Raw genomic sequence first — 25,009 nt, forward strand, 5'->3', positions numbered from 1 at the left:
TTCAAATGTAGTTTGTTACAGAGCAAAGCCAACACAGAAACAATGTGCATCCTTTCATTTACATATGAACACTGTATGACTTGTTTGTAGACAATGCCAAAAATTTGGGGGTAAAGAAATTCTGATGTTTTAGTCTCACAGTGGAAAAAGCAGAAATCCGTTAAAGGTAAAACGATCATTGCCGTCGTCGAATACACTATAGCTGGCAGGTAAAACCATGTAGACCACATCCCCCTTTTCCAGCTGAAGAACCATTGAATTAGAAAGATTGGTGTGGCCATAATCATCATTATGATCATAATTCCACAACACTCTCTTGTCATTGTGATAGAGAGTAACAACACACTCTTCATTACCCCGGTTATCCACTATAGTGAGTGAGAAGTAGTAGGCTCCTCTGACTGGGGCTGTGAAGAGACCTGCATCAGAGGAGAAAATCAGTGAGGCTTTTTCCTGCTGTTGAACTACCTCTTCTCTAAGTTCAGTAAGCTGTTGCTTCTCAATACTTTGGTCAGGCTGCTGTAGGTGGGTTTGTCTAATCTGAAGGAATTGTTGTTCAGTGCTCTTGCTTTGTTAACATCACATTACCCAGCGACTGTATAGTCTGTAAAAGTTGAGAGCTCTCAGTTACACATTCAGTGAGTCAGTTTGCATCCCATAATGTTTATAGAAAGTGATATAACAGCGAGATATAAGTGATCACCTTAAAACAGACAAAAAGCCTGTCAAAGCCTTTGCAGAACATTTCATTCTCTTGTGTTTTTGTAAACTATCTGTAAATGTCTGTGAAAAGGTTTTGAAAAGGTTTCACAAAACTGCATAAACGAGAAACTCACTTCATCATGAGAACCTTATCACTCACCAAATTAAATGTACACACAAAATCACATACATGACTAACACACAGGCTCAAGCCCTCTGAGAGAACACAGAGAAACTACATTAAAAGTGTTATGATGCACTGTAAAAGGTAAAATGGGTGAAATCTCAAAAGAGCCAATTCAGAGAGAAATTTCTCCTCGTCAAACAACCAAGAGCCTGATTTACTAAAGATTTGTGTAAAAACGTGTGCAAACTTGACATCACCTGCAAAAAATGGCCAGCTGATCTACTAACGCAGCACACTGAGGTTTGGTTTTTTCAAATGTGCAAGATAATATGCGCTGTCCATTTAGTACATTTGCCATAATGAATATGCAATATGGGGCGTTTTAACCCCAGTGTTCATAATACAGGGAGGAGAAAATGCCGATATGTTATTTAGCACACGCATTGTGATTTACCAAACCTGAAGGTAATTTTTCTGACGGAAACTGCGTCTATAAATAATAACTTTGAAGGGAAGGTTTTAAGCGGCTGCGCACTGCACACAGACGACTTCTGTTACTGTGGAGAGGAGGCACAATGACAGAATACGCACAGGACGGAGTTTTTCCACCTATGTTAATATTTTGGAGTGGAATATTTTTGGTTTTACTAACAGCATTGACTTTGTCACAAACAATCTCCCATATGCCGGTTTCTCTTCCACTAGAACCTGATCACATTTCATTTTACGCTTACAGCTTTCTGCTCGTCCAAACTCTCCATTCAGACACGCAAAACCCTCATTTAAATACTGCTGTCTCCACCCTGTTGCACCTGTCTTCAGTTATTCTTAGTGGATCACCTGCAAAACGCACACAAACAAAACACACAATCTATTGCACCATGCACGCAATTTATTACCCACTATTTGGGATCCTAGTAAATCAGGCCCCAAATGTGCAGCTGGAGCCATAGTGGAGAAAAAAGCAATTACAAAAGATGGAGTGAAAGCTGTAACAATGAATACACATTAAAAACATCTAACAAACCAATTATAACGAGTTCATTAGATTTTAATAGTGTGAACGTTTGTGTGTGTAGCAGAAAGAGATGAGTACCTGTAGTTGGACTGTAGACCTGACCAAAGTTGGTGAAGACTTTACTGAACTTAAGTGTGATGTCAGTATTGAAGGGTCCAATACGTCCGTTGTCAGTGAGACCAAGTGAGAACGCCACCTTTGGTCGGTCTGTGTGAATGTGAGAAGATTCACATAAAGGAAAGAAATAGCTCCACTTATAAACAGTTGATGAACAAATTGAATTGTGTCTCTTTTGGTGAATAGTGTTCATAGAAACTGAAGTTACTCTGATCCTGTTGCATTTTGACTTTTTGAACGGAGCATGGAGCTTCTGTGAGACAGCAGTACAAGCAGGCTGATTACTGGATGAAGTTACTCTTTAATAATGATGTAAGCAGTTTACCTGCATTCTGTCTCTTCAGCTCCTCCACCTCGTTTTCACTGGTGGTCATTCTGGTCTCCAACACTGTCAACACATTTAACATTAATATAATTGTGAAGTATGTTTATGGTCAGCAGGTTTCAAGTTGTTAACATGATCACTATGGAGGCTGACCTGTGCTCTTATCTTCACTCGCTGTTACTCTGGATTGAAGATCTGTCATAGAAGGCAAAATTAATAATCAGATTAATAATTGATCAACAGGCAGCAGTTTTTACATTTCATCGACTATTGTAGTTTACCTGTGTTCTCCTTCTTGAGCTCCTCCATCACATTTTCACTGGTTTTCATTCTGGCCTTCAAAACTATGAACACATTCAACATTTTTATTTTAAATGAGATAATCTACATAACTGCAACTTGAAATACCTGTTTGTGTACCTAATGAACTAGCAGTTGTGTATTTTGCAGCTTACTGCTGTTCCTAATAATGATATAAGCAGTTTACCTTCATTCTCTATCTTGAGCTTCACCATCTCATTTTCACTGGCGATCATTCTGGTCTCCAACACTATCAACACATTTAACATTAATATTATTATGAAGTATGTTTATGGTCAACAGGTTTCAAATTGTTAACATGATCACTATGGAGGCTGACCTGTGCTCTTATCTTCACTCGCTGTTACTCTGGATTGAAGATCTGAAATAGAAGAAAAAAAGTAATAATAAATTAATTATTGATCAGCAGCCAGATTAAAAATCTCACATTGAACTCGACTCTACTGAATCATGAACCACACCTTAATATGAAATAAATGTAATCTCATTGCTAGAATACAATAAAACATTTTATTTATTATTGTAGCTTACCTGTGTTATCTCTCTGGAGCTCTTTAACCACACTTTCCAACACTGTGAATACATTTAAAAAATGTAATTAAAAGCTTTATTATGAATATTAGATATTAATCTCAGTAAACATCTAAAAAGAGTGGTTATATTTAATTCTTGAGTTTGACAGGAAAAAAATCACAACCATAAATGAATTACATATTATTTTATAAAATATAAATATCTACTTCTTGTTTTCACTGGCTGTCAGTCTGGCCTGTATGGCTGGAATAAAAGCAGTAAATTACTCCTAAAAGTAATGTTTATGTGAACATTGCATGAATTTGTTGATCACTATGTGAATGAACCTGTATTCTCCTGCTCCAGCTTCTCCATCTTGCTCTTGCTGTTGCTCAGCTCCACACTGTGTTTGATGGCCATGTCTCTCAGCTCCTTCAGCTCAGCCCAGATGTCAGGGGTGATGTTGGTCTGATCACTGGTTGCTATGACACCCAGGATGTCAGACTGAACCTCCGTCTGAGTGATATCATTCCCTGTCACCCCTCCACTCTCACCCTGAGCCCTCGTCCAGTACAGACAGAGCAGCAACACCAGAAAAGCTGCAGCACGCCTCATTGTGAAATATCACCTCTTTAGACAGCAAGATGCAGTCTGACACCACTCCTTCAGTTCTGTCTTTATATCCACGTAAAACAGGTCACTGAACTGCTGCATGAGAATTAAACAGCTGTCTGTGATAAGGAATGCAAAAATAGCACCAAAGATCCTTGAACACTGAATTTAAAGCAAACAACAAGTTACAATGATTCTTTCTTACAAAATACCAGCATTAAAGGACAGGTTCACAATCTTTCAAGTCTCTCTAAAAACAACAGTCAGCTGCCCAAATAAACATTAAAATAGTTTTTTTCTTGCCATATTAATTTCTCCTTTTCATACCGACCATTACAAGATTCCTTCATAATGCACTTACATTACATACAAAATCTACAGTCCTCCATCAATGTAAAACATTCATTGAACCCTTGTGCCTCATTAAGGACATTTTTGGTTTTTCATTTTTCATTTTCTTGATCATTTGGGCTGTGTTCAAGCTTATGGCATCACATTCTCCAAGGACATGCTTTTTAATATATATTTCATTTTAATCAATCACTTATAATAGGTCTATAATACAGTGTGTAGATGAAAATGTTCCTATGGGCTCCTTAGGGACAAAAATGTCCCTATTGAAACCCATTATAACTAACTTTTGACTCCCCTGCTAATAATGACTCTTTCATACATTCCTGTGTTCTGGTCATTTAAGAGACATTGCTTCAAAATGTTCTTTTTTGTTTATCATCAGATAACATGATTTAACTGTATTTTGCCTATGGGAGAATACAATGCAGTGTTCTCCAGTCCTGCTCGTCCTGTATAATGATGCACAGCGGACCAATGAAAAATGTGGTTGCATCCAAAATGCCCTGGATGTGTTGGTATGGATGTCAGAGTGTGGTGTGTATGTGTGTATTGAAAAATTATCATGTGTGTGTGAGTGTGTGTACGTAAATGTGTGTATGTGCAGATACAAACAGAGAATTTGTATTTATGAATTTGTATAAGAATTAAACAGGTGTCTTTGATAATGAATGCAATAACACTAAAGATCATTGAACACTGAATTTAAAGCAAACAACAAGTTAGAATGATTCTCTTTCTACAAAATAACAACATTAAAGGACAGGTTCACAATATTTAAGTCACTCTTAAAACAAGAGTCAGCTGCCCAAATTAACATTGAAATAGTTTTAGTTTGTTAAATATTACCAAAACTTTTTGTGTTGGTTTTCCCAAATTTAGGTTTGAATATGTCATATATATAGAATATATATCCCTAAGTTAAAGTCAGAGTCAGCACTTTAACCTCATAGTCATTCTTTTATTTCAAATGTAGTTTGTTACAGAGCAAAGCCAACACAGCAACAATGTGCATCCTTTCATTTACATATGAACACTGTATGACTTGTTTGTAGACAATGCCAAAAATGTGGGGGTAAAGAAATTCTGATGTTTTAGTCTCACAGTGGAAAAAGCAGAAATCCGTTAAAGGTAAAACGATCATTGCCGTCGTCGAATACACTATAGCTGGCAGGTAAAACCATGTAGACTACATCCCCCCTTTTCCTTAACTTAACTGCTGTATGAGAATTAAACAGCTGTCTGTGATAAGGAATGCAAAAATAGCACCAAAGATCCTTGAACACTGAACTTAAAGCAAACAAGTTAGAATGATGTTCTTTCAAAATCATTGGTAGTGAACGTTTGTAGTGTAAAGAGATGATAAAAGCAATGTCAGTCTTTTATTTTTCATAAGTATGTATTTGTTTCCCAGACTCAGGTTGTAAAATATCTGGATCATGGTCCATCTGATGTGTATTTATATTTGCATAATTAATGCATTTATTGCAAATCCAACACAACAAAAAACATGCACTAAACATACTTAAAGACTCTGCTGCAGTTTAAAGCTCTAGGGTGAATAAATGGATCCACAGTGTTACTGTAGGAGCAGCTAAGGATGTTACCCTCCCACCCTGTCCTGCCATCTGAGAGAGAGAGAGAGAGAGAGAGAGAGAGCTGAAACCACATCAATCAAAAACTGTTGTGAATTTAAATTAGGCCATTTAAGGTCACAAGAGCACAACATCACATAAGTTGCACAATCAGTGTCATGAATCCAGCTGCCTTACAAGGTAAGACAGTGATAGACAGTGATGGACACTTGGTTCATCCAATCACCTGCCAAAGTATTTTTAAGTGCCTGCTCTTTTCCAGTTTCCAAGGAAGACTTATCAGATGTTTCTGTGTAACAAACCATCTGGTGCCTCAGGTTAGCCCAAACAAACACTGATAAAAGTTTACCTTGCTGTAATCATTCCTCCTGTTCGTACTGGCTATTTCAAGATCTCGTTTATATGTGTTTTTTTAATCTAAGTGATGAGGTAAAAAATCCACAGTGTGTCCACACAGACATTTTGTGCAAAAAAAAATGCATTTAAAAGTTTATTTCAAGCTTAAATTAGGTTTAAGTAGTCTGCATCAAATTCCCCGTGTGATCCCCTGTTGATCTGCAGTGGTATAGTAACAAAAAGAAAGACTTTGGCACTTAAAAAACTGTAATGCTGAAAGATATTTGACTCATGTAGACACTGAAGCTTCATACAAGCTTCACATAGACTTTGAAATACTTTCTTTACAGAAAAAGGACTTCACTTCAATGTTAAGTCCATTATGAAGGGATTTTCTAATACCAGTATACAGGAAGAATGATTACAGCAAGAAAAACACAAATATTGTTCATTTGGGTTCCTCACTATTGTCAGACTTTAATAATTGTAAACCTGTCTTTCAGAAAGCTGCAGAATGTAGCCCAATGTCTTCTTTAAAGGTTGCCACCTAATATACGCTGGAATAATTACCAGTAAAGAGTTTGAATTCAGGAAGACAGAAGAATTTACAGCACTGGGAAGGAGCTCTGGGTCCAGGCCATAACGAGACTCAGAGTTGGGAGACTGCAGAACTTTTTTTTTTTTTTTTTTTTTTTACATAAATGCACCCAAACATTTCTTACATGTCATGGGACTGAAGGTGAAGATTTTGTGAACCTGCGTGTGGGAGGTTCTGCAACATGTGTGTTAGCATGTCACACACATGACTAATAAACATACCTCTGTTGTAAGGTGGGAGAGTCCACTGAGGCTGCTGCTGGACAGGAGAGGTGGGCACGGCATGATGAGCAGGCACTAATAGCAGACTGCACATTTGCACCAGCAAATACAGGCTGACGTGTACTCTCTGATGTTCACCTACGTACACACAGCAATAATACATGCTGGTAAGGAATAGCTTTCGGTTCATTATTATATTAGGCTATTTGCTATATGCTCTGTTGTTATCTTAACAGCACACATATGTTCTTTATTTCGAATATAATATTGAATAGATTTGTCGTAAAGTATTTTATATGACTAGCTAATAGTGTAAACCTTACTATTTGGTCATAGTTTTCATATTTTCATTGATGGCTGTATGTGCTGTCGATCTTTAGTTGCAGACGAGAGACCTCTTGTGGACATTTGGAGCATTGCTTGTGCTACCGTGACTGTTTACAGCAGCGGTGCTTTGTCATTATTTCTTTGTTTATTCAAACCATTTCAAGTAATTATATATATTCTGTAGTTGTTTGATATCCTTCAGATAACAACAACGTCAAGAAGTCATACTTGACGGTTTATTCATATTGGATGAGCTACAATGTACCGATCTGTCTTTACTGCTGTGGGACGTTATTAAAGACTGGTGACTGAACTCTTGGATCGCTGCAGTTTCTCTAACAGAAGACTAAAGTCAGACTTGTATACGCCAGTATTCAATCAGATATATTTACAATATACTTATTGTATTCTTTAGTACTATTTAGTGCTATATCTATTGTTATTGTCTTGCAATTGATGCTGCACTGTTGAGGAGCTGACATCCAATAATGTGTGACCCCTTATACTTGAATAATGGGACAATAAGAGCCCGACTGATATATTGGTCAGCTGATATTATTGGCTGATATTTACCTATCACACATATATTGAATATGTTGTCCGATATGTGCCGATATTTTTTTTATTGTTTAAAGTTATATAGGCAGCATTTCATGTCTATTAGACCAATCCAAAGTTAAAATAAATGTTTATTTTTGTTATGTGCATTGTTTTTATTCACTGCTATTTATGATTATCGTATAAAAATGACATCAGTGCAATGAAACAGTAATCACCACTGGAAATTTAATAAAGTTTATTACTAAACTGTGAAATCTCCTGCCTACATTACCTTTGTCAAAAGTGTTTGATAATCACATTTGAGGGATCATTGCAAAAAAAAAGAGATGATTTATATATTCTATACATAACATTATCAGCCAATATATGGATATCAGAAAATGTTGACTCCCTTGTAACTACATTGGCATCAGCCCCACAATCCAGGATCAGTAGGGCCCTAGTAACAATAAATTAATATGGCATTATTTATTTGACTAGAAATTAGACCAATTTCAATGGGACTTTAGTGTCTGATCTTTTTGTGTGTATGTGTTGGTTTTCCCAGACTCAGGTTTAAATATCCCCAAACTAAAGCAAGAGACAGCACTTTTACCTCATAGTCATTCTTTTATTTCAAATGTAGTTTGTTACAGAGCAAAGCCAACACAGCAACAATGTGCATCATTTCATTTACATATGAGCACTGTATGACTTGTTTGTAGACAATGTAAAAAAATGTAGGGGTAAAGAAATTCTCATGTTTTATTCTCACAGTGGAAAAAGCAGAAATCCATTAAAGGTAGTATGATTATTGGTATTATCGTATATACTAAAGTGGGCAGGTAAAACCATGTAGACTACATCCCCCTTTTCCAGCTGAAGAACCAGTGAATTAGAATGTCTAGAATAGCCATGTTCATCACTGTAATTATTACTGAACAACACCTTCCTGTCATTGTGATTGAGATAAACATCACTCCATACATTAGTCCGGAGATCCGCTGTATTGAGTGAGAAGTAGTAGGCTCCTCTGACTGGGGCTGTGAAGAGACCTGCATCAGAGGAGAAAATCAGTGAGGCTTTTTCCTGCTGTTGAACTACCTCTTCTCTAAGTTCAGTAAGCTGTTGCTTCTCAATACTTTGGTCAGACTGCTGTAGGTGGGTTTGTCTAATCTGAAGGAATTGTTGTTCAGTGCTCTTGCTTTGTTAACATCACATTACCCAGCGACTGTATAGTCTGTAAAAGTTGAGAGCTCATTCTTGCATCCCATAATGTTTATAGAAAGTGATATAACAGAAAGATATATAAGATATCATTCTCTTGTTTTTTGTAAACTATCTGTAAATGTCTGTGCAAAGGTTTTGAAAAGGTTTCACAAAACTGCATAAACGCGAAATTAAGTTTTATAACAAAGTTCAGGAACGGAAATCACGCTTCATACCTTTCAATTTCCGCACAAGCATTACTTAAGTCACACCCTATCCGCTCTATCCCCCATCGTCTCATTTCGAACATCCCTCCCCCCTCACCCTCTTTCTAATGTTCTGTCCCTTATGTTCTATTCCCTTCACACACCCAAGTAGTAGATGGATATCACATCCTGCGCCTCCTCATCAACCCAGCATCCAGCTTCAACTCTCATCCGCACTACACTCTACACCTTTCTTTTCCTCCTTCCCCTCCCTTACCCCTCATCACATCTCTTCAGCCTTTTGCACACAAACCAATTATAATGAGTTCATTACATTTTAATAGTGTGAATGTTTGTGTGTGTAGCAGAAAGAGATGAGTACCTGTAGTTGGACTGTAGGCCTGACCAAAGTTGGTGAAGACTTTACTGAACTTAAGTGTGATTTCAGTATTGAAGGGTCCAATACGTCCGTTGTCAGTGAGACCAAGTGAGAACGCCACCTTTGGTTGGTCTATGTGAATGTGAGAAGATTCACATAAAGGAAAGAAATAGCTCCACTTTACTCAAACTGGCAAAAGTTCATCCTGAACCACACCTTCATTTCAAATAAGACCCCCAGGAGTCAATGAGGGACTTCCAGGGGGGTATAAAGAATTGGGGAATATTTTATGTTCACTATTATTTACATACACACAGCCTTTTACAGCAACTGTAAATTATTCATATCTTTGTTGTACTATTTAGTACTTTTTTTACAGCTATTTCTATTGTTATTGTATTACTATTGTGGCTGCAGAGCTGATGAACCAAAACCCAACAATTTTAACCACCTATACTTGAATAATGGGATTTAATAATAAGAGCCCAACTGATCTATCGGTCAGTCAATATAATCAGCTGGTATTGACCTATTACAGATATATATCTGTAAATAGTAGGGGTGTAACAAATAACTTTCTCTCTCTCTCTCTCTCTCTTTCTCCCATAAAAGTCTCGCGAGACTCACAGAAATGTCAAGATAGCACTTTTTGAACGGAGCATGGCGCTTCTGTGAGACGGCAGTACAAGCAGGCTGATTACTGGATGAAGTTACTCTTTAATAATGATATAAGCAGTTTACCTGCATTCTGTCTCTTCAGCTCCTCCACCTCGTTTTCACTGGCGGTCATTCTGGTCTCCAACACTGTCAACACATTTAACATTAATATAATTGTGAAGTATGTTTATGGTCAGCAGGTTTCAAAAGAAAATCTTTTTTTTCCTGTGAGGCCATGACAACATAACACATTAATTTCTTTTTAAAAACATGTTAGAGACTCATTCTGTCCGTGTACAAGATGAAAAAATGAAACTCAACTTCAAAAATGTCTCCAGCAGGATCTCTTATGTCAGTGATTTGTATTATTCTTCTTCTATACACTAGCACAATCTGTATCTAGCAACCATAACACAATCTGATGGTCTTTTGTGCATTACATACAGTACCTCATACAAGTGGTAAAGATTGCCCAAAAAGTTTGGGTTAAATAGATTTTGTTTTTGACCAGATATCATGACACAAAGTGACCTCTACCTAACGATTGAGCAGACCTACAAAGGATGAAAGAAATGTATTCCCATTGCAAGAATACAGTAAAAAAAAAGAAATGTTTTTACATTTTATTGATTGTTGTAGTTTACCTGTGTTCTCCTTCTTGAGCTCCTCCATCACATTTTCACTGGTTTTAATTTTGGCCTTCAAAACTGTGAACACATTCAATATTTTTATTTTAAATGAGATAATCTACATAACTGCAACTTGAAATACCTGTTTGTGTACCTAATGAACTAGCAGTTGTGTATTTTGCAGCTTACTGCTGTTCTTAATAATGATATAAGCAGTTTACCTTCATTCTCTATCTTGAGCTTCACCACCTCGTTTTCACTGGTTTTCATTCTGGTCTCCAACACTGTCAACACATTTAACATTAATATTATTATGAAGTATGTTTATGGTCAACAGGTTTCAAATTGTTAACATGATCACTATGGAGGCTGACCTGTGCTCTTATCTTCACTTGCTGTTACTCTGGATTGAAGATCTGAAATAGAAGGCAAAATTAATAATCACATTAATAATTGATCAACAGCAGATTGCTGAAATTTGTTTCTACTAAATAAATATCTTTTTACTTCTTTTCAGTTAAAACTGGCAAAAGTTCCTCCTGAACCACACCTTAATATCAAATAAATATATTCTCATAGAATACAGTGAAAAAGGAAAGTTTTTACATTGTATTGATTGTTGTAGTTTACCTGTGTTCTCTCTCTCTGGAGATCTTTGACCACATTTTCACTGGCATTTATTTTGAATCTTGAATATTTTTCTCAGTAAACATCTTAAATAAATGTTTACATTTAATTCTTCAGTTTGACAGGAAAAAATTCACAAAGATAAATTGTACATTATTGTATAAAATATAAATACCTACCTGCATTCTTGTTTTCACTGGCTGTCAGTCTGGCCTGTATGGCTGGAATAAAAGCAGTAAATGACTCCTAAAAGTAATGTTTATGTGAACATTGCATGAATTTGTTGACCACTATGTGAATGAACCTGTATTCTCCTGCTCCAGCTTCTCCATCTTGCTCTTGCTGTTGCTCAGCTCCACACTGTGTTTGATGGCCATGTCTCTCAGCTCCTTCAGCTCAGCCCAGATGTCAGGGGTGATGTTGGTCTGATCACTGGTTGCTATGACACACAGGATCTCCGACTGAACCTCCGTCTGAGTGATATCATTCCCTGTCACCCCTCCACTCTCACCCTGAGCCCTCGTCCAGTACAGACAGAGCAGCAACACCAGAAAAGCTGCAGCACGCCTCATTGTGAAATATCACCTCTTTAGACAGCAAGATGCAGTCTGACACCACTCCTTCAGTTCTGTCTTTATATCCACGTAAAACAGGTCACTGAACTGCTGTATGAGAATTAAACAGCTGTCTTTGATAAGGAATGCAAAAATAGCACCAAAGATCCTTGAACACTGAACTTAAAGCAAACAAGTTAGAATGATGTTCTTTCAAAATCATTGGTAGTGAACGTTTGTAGTGTAAAGAGATGATAAGAGCAATGTCAGTCTTTTATTTTTCATAAGTATGTATGTGTTTGTTTCCCATACTCAAGTTGTAAAGAGTCTGGTTTATGAGCCATCTGATGTGTATTTATGTGTCTTAAAACATTTATTGCAAATCCAACACAACAAAAAACATGCATTAAACATACATAAAGACTCTGCTGCAGTTTAAAGCTCTAGGGTGAATAAATGGATGCACAGTGTTACTGTAGGAGTTTGTGTTGGTTTAACCCTTACATATAGTTCATTTTCTGACTCGTTATTAGTCTCGATACCAATTCACATTAGTCATTAATAAATGTTTGACTAAAATTCACAATCCCTTTTTTATGATGATACTTCTGTACCTTTGTTTCAGTAAAATATTGAAAGCATGACTTTTACTTCCTCTGTCACCACTTCTTTCATATTTGACTACAGCTGCCATTCATACAGAAAAGGTCAAAGATACAGCAGCCCTGATAGAGTGACAGAAATCACTAAAACACAAAGGGCCTGATTTACTAAGATCCCAAATAAAGGATACTAAATTGCCTAGATTGCGCGTTTTGTTTGCGTGCGTTTTGCAGGTGATCTACTAAGAATAACTGCATAAATGAAAACAGGTGCAACAGGGTGGAGACAGCAGTATTTAAATGAGGGTTTTGCAAGTCTTTATGGAGAGTTTGGACGAGCAGAAAGCTGTAAGCACAAAATGAAATGTGATCAGATTCTAGTGGAAGAGCTTAACAAATCTATCCTCCTTCTCCTCTACACAGTAACAGAAGTCATCTGTGCTCAGTGCGCAGAAATACTTCAGGTTTGGTAAATCACAATGCGTGTGCTAAATAACATATCTGCATTTTCCCCCCCCTGTCTTTTGCGCACTGGGTTTGAAACGCCCCATATTGCATATTCATTAGTTAGACCATTAACTCTACATACAATTCACCCTACACCATATAGGATAAACTCTATGTATATTTATAAAGGCATCAATACAAAATGTATTTCTGCTTCCAATATATTTCTGTGGAATATATAACTTTATGTAACCCTAACCCTAACCCTTTTCAGCTTTCTACAGAGTTGTACTCATCAGTGCAAAGCAGTGGAAAATAATTTCAGATGGCATGGCATTTTCAGATTATCAATAGTGTCCAAATGTAGCAGGTGGGTCCTCTGTCTCGTGGCTGGAAGTTGGTGTGAGTAGAAAGTTGTTCTCGGTTTCCCACACTGACTCTTTGAATAGTGTGGTCAGTGCACTACAAAAGAACTTTGAAAGGAGCTTTTGTGACAGACGCTGGTTGTGTCCTGCATTAGATAAAGAGCCTGACGTCACCAACCATCTGGAGGGAAAGAACATCATTGGTTACCTTTAACATTTAAGATGTAATTAAAAAACACATCAAATGTCTGCGATAGTACTAAATTGGCTTTCACTTTTTTAATTTGCAGTTGCAGAGAATTTGAATATGCTGTTCAAATGAAACCTTTTTTATTTTAATTAAAAGGACTAATATTGTCCTGAAGTTTGCCAAATCCCTTGAGTTGAGATTCAAATCAACTTCAACTATGGCTCTTTTCCTCAGAGCTTTCCCACACTCCTGTTGCCCCTTGACATACACTGGGGCATGTGCTGTGTTACAAAAAGGACTCTAGTTGGCTTAAACAGTTGCCACAGTTAAAAAAACAACTTATAGGATTCACTTAACCCTTAAACAGGTAACGTGCACCAGGACATACAGACTCTTTAACACCCTGTTGGGGGCATTATTGATTAAGGTGGTTGTTTAATTTTATTCTTCTTAGACCGGAGTCACCATATCATCCTTTGCATCCAGACTTTGAAAAGACATTGCAAGAATCTAGGCCTGTTTCATAGGGGAAAAAACGTACAATTTCATAGAATATCTGAGTTTTTTTCTTGCAAATTTATTAATTCAATCTCAACTATTTTTTTTCTCGAAATATTTCTTTTTTTTAAAACTGCACACGCATTAAATGTTGTAGGCTAGTAGAGTAATCAATCACTTTTTTGGAAAGTTTTACCATTTTAAAAAATAGGCATAAATAAAAGTGAATTGGGTTTAGTAAATATAATCACTGATGATATTCACAATTGGAAATATTCTGCTTCACCTCGCCAGCATTAAGAATAAATTCAATGAAACTGTCAGAAAGTAAAAAAACTTTTGTTGTGTTTCAAATATCAGATGTTGTTTTATTTTTCAATATAACAAAGTCACTTAAACATAAATGGCGGGGAAAAAGTTATCTTGATCAATTGGCAGCATTTTCACAACAATAAACAGTGACCTGGTGCATATTGTAAAAGCAGAGCATTAAATTTACGAGACTGATGTCAAACAGGTCAGCATCTTTTTTGCTTCAGTGCCATTTAACCTCTGCCACTTGAAGACACAGGTCGAAATCTATTGTACTGTTGGAGCTCTGTGACTGAGTTTCCTCTGGTTTCCCACACTCTGTCCTTTGACCGCTTTTATTAGAGGATCAATACAAGTGTGTCTCATTACGCATCACATTAGCTGCAATGTGTGGACTCTTTAGGACAAAGAAACATTCAAATGAACATTAAGGATTTCACATTCCAACACCTCATATAGACTATAGCACCAAACTTATGATACAGCACTTTTTTCAACACAGTCTGCTTCAATGAAAGTATCCTCAGTTGGTTAAGTGACTGAATATGAGCCACTGCATTTAAATAGTGACACAGAAGATGTTGGTCCAGCAAATCTGTTCTTCAGTCCACATGAAAATGTTCTCTACTTTCATTGAAACTAAAATATTGACATTTAGACAATGGATGAGGAATTATGTCCCAGATTTGATCAGAGAGGTTTGTTATTTGAGCCTAATTGTAATGATAGAGTGCTCTATCGATAATAAACATTCACAAATTAAACACTTGAAAAATGTATCACCATCATTACAGTGTAGCTATACATAAAAATAAGTAACACAAGATAACAAGATGCAATTCACTTGATTATGTTTTTGTTTATTAAAACAAACTCGATGATAAATGAAATTTTCAGCTGGAGGCAGAAAGATGTGATGATACATCACAACAACAACTTGGACACTTCTCCAAGAAACACTGTACTCAAAATGAGTGGAGGAGCATTCGTCTTTACAAAAGACACAAACATTATGAGACTGATCATCACTCAGTCTTATATAAAATTACTGTTTGCACTTTACAACAAAAGCAAAGGAAGAAAAAGACCTCACAATAGATCAGGTTCAATTAATCACAAAGTGATAAGAATAGGTTAATACCTAATTAAGTCTGTACATTTTTATGAATTAAAATGTTCAGTATCATTACAGTCTTAGACAGCAGGTTAAAAAAACCTTTCAGACAAAAGGATAAAAATACCTGTTAAACTATAACAGATAACAGTTAAATAATCAAAGAGATTAAAATGATCACATGAAGTCCATTTTGACAAAATGTCCCTGCATATATAAGGACAAATAAAGGTTTTGATCAAAATGACCACAGATGTTCTTTCTTAACATGAAAGATACGGTTTTAACATTTCCTTAGGAAATGACATTTTCCTCAACAAAGGAGTTAGACATTAAGATAAAGGTATTCTAAAAGCCTTTAAGTCTTTGAATTTCAAAAAAATCAAATTCCAGTAATCTTTGACCAACATGGTCATCTGAGTTTGTCTGTAGTGACTCCAGTCTGTATGAGTCTACCACGGCCTCCAGAGGGCGCTGTTGACTGGACTCTTCTCTTTATAAATGGTCCAGCAGTCTTCTCTGGTTCTTCACCTTCTCCTCAGACAGGAAGTGCGCCATCTCTTGGACACATCTGGAGTAGCATTGATTGACAGCTGCTAATTCAACAGCTTGATGCTGCTGCTGTCCTCTCAGGAAATAAACGGTCTTGTCAAGGATTACACTGATCTTAAAATAGATCATTTTTGAGTAATCACACAAGGTCGGGTAAAGTCCATGATAATAAGATGTCCATAAAAAGGACATTTAGGATTTTTCCTCAGAATGATTAATAATAATCAAGAGGTAACAAATGTCAACATGGCATTATATTGTAACAATATATGACAAGTATCACTAGAAAATTGTGATAGCCTGATTTTAAACAAACTTTTTAGAAAAAAAAGATAAACATTTGGATCTTACAACAGATCAGTTTTGAGTAATCACAGAGACTAAAGTGAGATAAAGTCCATTATAACAATATGTCCAATAAAAGGACAGTTACATATATGATCAAAATGATCAATACTGATCAAAAGGTAACAAATGTCACCATAACATTATATACTACCAATACATGAAGTACAATGAAGTATAATAACAATTGCTGATGCAATCAGATTTAGTTCATGCAACATGCATGACAAGATGCTCTTTCTTCACTTGAAAGATATTGTTGCTGTCATTTCCTTAAGAAATGTCATCGAGCACAAACACAAAAACACACAAATGATCCTTCTGTATACAGAAGAACAAGTGAATTAAATCTCAAATAATTCAGTCCAGTAATCTTTGACCAACATGGTCATCTGAGTTTGTCTGTAGTGACTCCAGTCTGTATGAGTCTACCACGGCCTCCAGAGGGCGCTGTTGACTGGACTCTTCTCTTTAGTGAAGCTGGTCTGGACTGTGGAGCTCAGAGGAGAGAAGTCAGCCTCTCTCAGGTTCTTCTCAGAGGAAGACTGCAGCTTGTTGAAATGGTTCAGCAGTCTTCCTTGCTGTTGATTCTGCTGCTGCAGCTGTGTCAGGAAGCAAACTGTCATCTCCAGGATATCTGCTCTCTCCATTTTGGAGTCCGGCTGCTGTTTGAGGAACTTTGGACCGAGGAGAGACTTGAGCTGCTCAATGCTGCTGTTGATTCGCTCTCTGCGTAACTTCTCCACCAGAGGCTTTCTGAGCTGAAGAAAGAAGAACAAAGTCATTAATAAACTTATTCTGGAGTTTAATGATAGCATGAATAAAGAAACTTCTCATTAAAATATTAATTCATCATGAATCATCAATTTACCTTGTGGGTCAGAGTGTGATGCTCCTGAGAGTTGGTCATTGCTGCAGTGATTGTAGGTGCCATAGCTGGATCTCTGTGCTGTAGAGGTCTCTGTTGAGAGAATCTGATCTCTGCTGGCTGCATCCTCCTATTTATAGTCCCACATCTCCATATGAATGTGTGGGTCTTGGTGTGGTTGCAGTTTCTCACAGTCTCAGCCAATCAGGGTGCCAAAAAAGGGAGTTTCACACTGCCACATACTTAGTGGTCACATTAGTAAGGGACAATGGTCAGATCTCAGGGGAACAGGTGGAGGACTGGGGGGGTTGATGGAGAGAGACTCGCTGAGCTCTGTGTGAATCTGGGAAAGTGGTGACCCTGTAGAGATCAGATCTGCTGCCCGATGCTGGGATCAATGACATCGACTGAGCATATGTCCATCATTCCTTCACATGTGTGAGACCAAACTCTTCATACAGTGCATGTGTTAGAGTGAAATTTACTTGATTTCTTAATTTATAGTCTCCACATCTTTCTTGCCGTGATGTTCCACAAGATATAAAATTTGTCTTGACCCTTTACATCCTTGTGTATTTGCAGCTCAAAATGTAAGACTGCAAAGAGTGTAGGTGCTAACAAACGTGTGAACATGTCTTTATGTGCAGACACTCAAGGTAGTATAGACAGAAATGCCTGTATCCCTTTTTTGGGGTAGTGTTTGCATGTTAAAGGGTATAAAATATATGTAACTAAGTAAAATTATTAGTGGAAAACTGTATATTGGTGTGCAGCATCTCTAGTGGGGCATAACGCTGATCCAAAACTTTACTAAAGTAAATTTGTGTATCATATATGAACTATTATGTAACAATTAGTTTGCTTTATATAGGGTTATACTGTATGTGAATATAACATGTTCAGTTTTATTTGAAAGGTTTTCCATCAGTGTTTCAAGGCACTTTAAAACAACATCAGATATCCACAGTAGTTTTATATTTATTATAGTTTGAATTGAGACAAAGTCATCCTGGTGTCCAGCTGTAGCAGGTGGGTCCTCTGTCTTGTGGCGGGAAGTTGGTGTGAGTACAAAGTTGCTCTCAGTTTCCCACACGGGCTCTTTGACTGAGGTGGTCAGCGCACCACAAAAGAACTTTGAAAGGAGCTTTTGTAACGGACGCTGGTTGTAGAAAAAAAGCCTGACGTAACCAACCATCTGTTTGTTTGGATCAAACACCATTGGGTTTAAAATCCTACAAAAAATATACCAAGTCAGCAGTCATATTAAATTGACACTCACTTTTTCACTTAAATTGCAGAATTTAAAAAATATAAATATAAATTCAAACATAAATCTTAGTATCATCAACTTGACCAAAGTTTCAGCTCTCTATATAAAGTGGGAGGTTTGGGGCAGCTGCTTCCTGAAGTGTGCCAAATCCCCCTGGTCAAAAGTCGGCTGCTGGCGTTGTTGAGAATGTAAATCAACTTGAACTATGACTCTTCCTCCGAGCTTTCCCACACACCGTCCACTGACAGAATGTTTACTTGTGCCAATATTTTTAGTATGTTTTTTTGTTTTTTTTGTTTGATTTGTAGTGTAGAGCCCGAGTTTTTAATCAAAAGTTTAAAACAACCTTAACATTATTCATAAATGTTGCTGGCCAGCAGTAAAATTATTTACAATATTAGATAAAATAAAAAATAAAAACTGACCTTGAAGAGTAAAATGCAACTTTGGTATTCAGAATCATCACAATGCTTGGCGTAATATTTAGATTAAACAATTTTCCACTTCAACTTATTAGTATCCCAAGATTTTATTGTAAGACCCTAATTGTGATAAACTTGAACGTTTTAGTTCCAAAAAACATTTTACGGGATGTAACTTACCAGACTTTTGTGAACTGTAATTTAACATAATAAAAAAATATTGTTTTCAACTTGAGCAACTTACAATATTTTTTAGAACTATCTATGTTGATTTTGTTTCCATATTTGACTTCAACATTATCAGTATGATTTGAAATAAGAAGTTCGACGTCTCCACATTATCTTTTAACCTCTGTCTCCTCTGGGCAGAAGTCTTGGTCTTCCTGCCAGTCGGACTCTGTGAGTGAGGGTCCCCACTCTGTCCTTTCACTGAGTTTGCTGGAGGATCAATACAAGTGTGTCTCATTATTCATCACTTCAGCTGCAATGTGTGATATCTTGTAACAGGGGACAGTTCACTTTTCTCTGTGCAACTTTAAATCTTTCAAAGATTTTCACATTCCAATACTGTGAACCAGTAAATTGCACAAAAATCACAATCCAGCAATCATCAAAATGTAATCAGAGGCACATTGAAAATGTCTCTTAGTTTTATGATGACCCACAGCATTTCATTTGAGTGGCATCATCAATCATCAATCCACATTATAATGTATATTCATAATGGATGAGGAATTATGTCCCACATCGGAAGTGCTTGTTATTTGAGCCTTGGTGTGATGATAGAGCGCTCACACTCAAGGAATTTATCACTGTCACTACAACGGAGCTATATGTTAAAATAAGTAACACAAGATGAAACACAATTGATTTGATTGTATTTTTGTTTATTCAAACAAACGTAATGACAACAAATGAAATTTTCAGCTGGAGGCAGAACAATGTGATGATACATCACAACAACAACTTGGACACTTCTCCAAGAAACACTGTACTCAAAATGAGTGGAGGAGCATTCGTCTTTACAAAAGACACAAACATTATGAGACTGATGATCACTCAGTCTAATATAAAATTACTGTTAGCACTTTACAACAAAAGCAAAGGAAGAAAAAGACCTCACAATAGATCAGGTTCAATTAATCACAAAGTGATAAGAATAGGTTAATACCTAATTAAGTCTGTACATTTTTATGAATTAAAATGTTCAGTATCATTACAGTCTTAGACAGCAGGTTAAAAAAACCTTTCAGACAAAAGGATAAAAATACCTGTTAAACTATAACAGCTAACAGTTAAATAATCAAAGAGATTAAAATGATCACATGAAGTCCATTTTGACAAAATGTCCCTGCATATATAAGGACAAATAAAGTTTTGATCAAAATGACCACAGATATTCTTTCTTAACATGAAAGATACTGTTTTAACATTTCCTTAGGAAATGACATTTTCCTCAACAAAGGAGTTAGACATTAAGATAAAGGTATTCTAAAAGCCTTTAAGTCTTTGAATTTCAAAAAATCAAAGTCCAGTAATCTTTGACCAACATGGTCATCTGAGTTTGTCTGTAGTGACTCCAGTCTGTATGAGTCTACCACGGCCTCCAGAGGGCGCTGTTGATTGGACTCTTCTCTTTAGTGATGCTGGTCTGGACTGTGGAGCTCAGAGGAGAGAAGTCAGCCTCTCTCAGGTTCTTCTCAGAGGAAGACTGCAGCTTGTTGAACTGCTTCAGCAGTTTTCTCTGGGACTGTGTCTTCACCTCCTCCTTGGACAGGAAGTGTGCCACCTCTCGGACACACCTGGAGTAGCCTTGATCCACAGCTGCTGACTCAACAGCTTGATTCTGCTGCTGCTGCAGCTGTGTCAGGATGCAAACTGTTTGTCTGACTGCTGTTTGAGGAACTCTGGACCCAGGAGAGACTTGAGCTGAAAGAAGAACGAAGTCATTAATAAACTTATTCTGGAGTTTAATGATAGCATGAATAAAGAAACTTCTCATTAAGAGATTAAGTCATCATGAATCATCAATTTACCTTGTGGTTCAGAGTCTGATGCTCCTGAGAGTTGGTCATTGCTGCAGTGATTGTAGGTGCCATAGCTGGATCTCTGTGCTGTAGAGGTCTCTGTAGAGAGAATCTGATCTCTGCTGGCTGCATCCTCCTATTTATAGTCCCACATCTCCATATGAATGTGTGGGTCTTGGTGTGGTTGAGGTTTCTCACAGTCTCAACCAATCAGTGAGCTTGGTGAGACAAAAGAGGAAGCAACACTAACACATGGATGCTATGACTGCTTTAGAAACAATGATTAGATTTCAGTGAAGCAGATGGAGGAGGTCAATCACTTCAACTCAGCACAAGCCATCACACACGTGCCATAGACCATTGACTCTGTACACAGTCAATATTTAAGTACTTCTTACATCCTGTAGGGTATAAATTACACAGTGACTCACATGTAGCTAAATATAAACATCGTTGGAGAACTGTTTTGTCAGTAATGTGTAAATTTAGACTGCAGCTGGAATCTGTGAAGGTGTAACTTAATTGATTAAAAGAGAAAACATCTTCACACTGACTCCAAACCAAAATGTACTTGTCAACATTTTGATCCCAGCCAAATCTTTTTCAGGTAGGAATATTTGAAAAATACAGTGGTCACAACACCCATATACATACAGCATATATACACTAGACCCACAGACATGGCACAGAAATAATAATAATACATCAAATATATAAAGTATTTAAAAACTGTTTCAAATTCATAAAAAATATCCAAAACAGTTGTAAATCACAACAGCTATCAATAAAAAAACTATATCCACAATTTAAATGAATAACATTTTAAATTACACAAAAGTCTAATAGTTTATCAACAGATTATCACAAACTGTAATTTTAATAAACCATTAATTATTTGTTGTTTATCAAGCAAAGACACAAACGATTTTCTCTTATTTTAATATGAGAATTTGGTCATTTTATATGTTTGTAACACGAATGCCTTTATGTTTTGGACTGTTGGTTAGGCCGAGGATACACTTTGAATACAGCTGTGGAGTTGTGGAAAATTATGATGAGCATTTTTTTTTTTTTTTTTCTGACAATCATCATCAACTAATAATGAAAGTTAGCTATTGAATGTATTTTTCTATTCAGTGCTGCAGTATGTTTTCAATGAGAGATCCAGATGTTCAGATATATGTGTCATGTATCTTTTTGCTAGTTGTTGGTATGTGTAGAAAGTTGCCCACAGTTTCCCACACTGGGTCTTTGAATAATGCAGCCACAGCACTATAAAAGAAGTCTGAAAGCACCTCTTCGGATGAATGCTCGTCGTGTGCTGTAGAGCTTGACGTCACCAGCCATCTGGAGGGAAAGTACGCCATTGGCTGGCTCTGAGGGTCGAGGAAATCTTTAGAACACCATCAAAATATCAAATGTCTCTGAACACACTATATATTGACATTACCTTTTTCAATTTTCACTTTGAGTAAATTTAAATATCCTTCCAAATTTGTGCCTCTGCATCATAAATATGATTCAATTTTGCTCTCCATAAATAAGGGTGGGAGGTTGAGACAGCTGTTTCCTGACGTGCGCCAAATCCCTCTGGACAATAGGAGGCCGCGGGTGGTATTTAGGATACCAATCACACTGAACTGTGATCCTGTTCTTCGGAGTTTTCCCACACTTTGTGCACTGACAGAAGGTTCGCTGTGTGTCGCACTAAAAGAGCCTTCTCCTCTGCACAAGCTGTACAATAAAGCTTGTCAATAAGAATGAGAAATCGTATATTAGTAGTACATGTGACAAGCTAGTGGAGATTTCATTCATATCTATTTATTTATTTTTTGAGAATCAGTTCATTTCAAAAATTAAAAAACATATAATTAAGTAAATAAAATGGGTTTAAATGATATAATTGATGATTATTCTGTTTGGCAATAACACACAGTAGTCTGTTTCAACTTAATTTTATTCAGAGACAAATATTAATAGAATATAATTAGCAAAATGTAAGTGAAAATACACATATGATTTGGAATTTGTGCTTAAGTCATTATTAAATGGACTAATTTGCAACATAGTGACAACAGCTATGATAATTTATATTGTTTTAACACTAAATTAACAAGCATGATTTAAAACAAATGAGCAGGTTTTCATGTTCATACCATCACTTTCCCACTTCACCTCCTGTCTTTTCTGGGCAGAGGTCTTGATCTTTTGTCTCCCCAGGGCTCTGTGAGTCATTTTTCTCTTGTTTCCCACTTTCTGTCTTTTCACTGAAGGATCGATACAAGTGTGTCTCATTACACATCACATTAGCTGCCATGTGCGGCCTCTTCAAAAGAGAAAAGTTTAAAGTACAAATGTTCTCTCCCAGAATATGCAATATGCTTTTTTTGTATATAGATAGTGTGTAAGTCATATATTTGATCCAAGCATTTGTATTTTTTGATGTGAACCAATGTGATCTGTGAATGAATGTTTATTGCTCTAGTTTAGTTTAATCTCTGGTATTCTGCACTGATCCGTACCTGTATCAGATTATGAGCTTTGTTGTACTTTATATATTTCTGTATGTCGAGAAAATCATGCGTATATAAATCTATTGTGACAATGGAATAATACTACAAATATGAAGTTGAATTTGTTTAATTGTGTTGGTAAAATGACATCTGATCCACTCCAGGGCTTAATTAGCACTTTGTTTCTGAAAGCATATTGTCTCAGTGAATGGCATATAAGAATGTCCCCCGACCCCCTCATCCGCCCCTTTCATTGGGTAGAGGATGATAGTACAGTGCAGTTTGTTGTGAGATTTCATGTTACATTTTGTTTGAATATGGGTTACTATAATTCAGCAGGTTATTCTGTAAATTATCTTCTATCTTTTAAAATCTTGTTCCATGTGTCCCTTTTTAACTTTGAGCACCTGCCTCTCTATAGGTCTCATTATCCATTTCTTTCAACAGTATTAAAAACATTTGCAACACTTGATTTTAAAACACCTATAAGTGACATGTATTTCATGCTTTAATACATAAATGAACCAGTATGAATTAATGTTATGTATCATGTGATGCACTCATGTGTATCTATAGAGGCATAACTGCAGAACAGACTGTTCAGTAATCTGTTGAGTTCATATGTTGTACATGAAAAATGTTCTTTTTTCCCCTGAATTAATAATTTACCACAGTAATACATTAACTCACTTGTTCAAACTAGTTATGAATGACAGAATCAGCCTGAGGTTTACTGCTCCTATCTGACCATCAGGACATCCCAAATATCAGCAATGTGTTGTTAATGCATCAATGAAGACACAAAACCACCATGTCATAGCTAATTAAAATCTCTTTATTACAATCACATGTACATATTCCAAAAAGCTTGCTGTAGTGAAAAGTACCTTTGCACAGACAGATGGAGGTGGTGTTGCAGGCTGGATGGAGGGATTGTCAGATGGAGTAAAACAAGTGTTGCATTCCCCAGCAGCAAGCATCTCCGCTCCAGTGTGCTTTTAATTTCACATCACATGAGGACAGCAGCGCTATTTTCAGCTCTCTGTGTCCTTGTGTAACGTAAGCAAAGAGGGTGAAAGGGGGCTGGTGGGAAGGAAAAGATTCTCTCTTCGTCATCTATTATTCAGACTGTTTGAGTCACAGCTGAAAAATAGTGAAGACATGGAAGCAAACAATGTGGAGGTTTGATTCCATGTCATTTTTTTCTGAGTCTGAGTGTTAAAACAATCAGTTAGACTGTTATTTAAATCATCTTGTTCTTTATAAAAAAAGACAGATATCAGTTTAATGTCTCTGCATCCAGTACGGAGATAGGTCCAGGGTGTATTTAGCGTTTAGCCTAGCTCAATGAAAAGATAAAAATCCACCTTCTAAAGCTTCAACTCCAAAGCTGTCTGATTTAAAGTAAACTGATTGCTCAGGCCAGACAATCCCACAATACCACTGTGTGCTGTCATAGCCCCAGTTTAGCCAATCCCAACATCTGAATCACTGCATATCTGATTTGTTCAGTGATTAAA

General features: G+C 36.7%; 2 protein-coding genes across 2 annotated transcripts; both read right to left on the reverse strand.

The window, feature by feature from the left end:
• On the reverse strand, positions 1-10,857 carry LOC128356119 (complement C1q-like protein 2). The gene is made up of 4 exons (XM_053316562.1): positions 10,799-10,857; positions 10,239-10,301; positions 9,501-9,629; positions 1-419 (listed from the first exon to the last, which is right to left on the reverse strand). Exons 1-4 carry the CDS (start codon positions 10,824-10,826, stop codon positions 136-138), a joined length of 504 nt encoding a protein of 167 aa, XP_053172537.1. The 5' UTR covers positions 10,827-10,857; the 3' UTR covers positions 1-135.
• A 5,960-nt stretch (positions 10,858-16,817) lies between these two features.
• On the reverse strand, positions 16,818-17,383 carry LOC128356124 (transcription factor HES-1-like). Its single transcript, XM_053316565.1, has 2 exons — positions 17,261-17,383; positions 16,818-17,150 (listed from the first exon to the last, which is right to left on the reverse strand). Exons 1-2 carry the CDS (start codon positions 17,381-17,383, stop codon positions 16,818-16,820), a joined length of 456 nt encoding a protein of 151 aa, XP_053172540.1.
• Between the last annotated feature and the right edge of the window lie 7,626 nt (positions 17,384-25,009).

Source organism: Scomber japonicus, chromosome 3 (genome assembly GCF_027409825.1).
Source record: "Scomber japonicus isolate fScoJap1 chromosome 3, fScoJap1.pri, whole genome shotgun sequence".
Classification (NCBI taxonomy): Eukaryota; Metazoa; Chordata; class Actinopteri; order Scombriformes; family Scombridae; genus Scomber; species Scomber japonicus.

Bases quoted from the DNA above. Each gene is read 5' to 3' on its own strand.
- LOC128356119 (XM_053316562.1), bottom strand. From the start codon at position 10,826: ATGGAGGAGCTCAAGAAGGAGAACACAG. The intron at 10,302-10,798 runs GTAAACTACAAC...ATGTGTTGACAG, and splicing joins GCTCAAGAAGGAGAACACAG to TGTTGGAGACCAGAATGACC. The intron at 9,630-10,238 runs GTAAACTGCTTA...ACATTCACATAG, and splicing joins GCTGAAGAGACAGAATGCAG to ACCAACCAAAGGTGGCGTTC.
- LOC128356124 (XM_053316565.1), bottom strand. From the start codon at position 17,383: ATGCAGCCAGCAGAGATCAGATTCTCTCAACAGAGACCTCTACAGCAC. The intron at 17,151-17,260 runs GTAAATTGATGA...TTCTTTCTTCAG, and splicing joins ATCACACTCTGACCCACAAG to CTCAGAAAGCCTCTGGTGGA.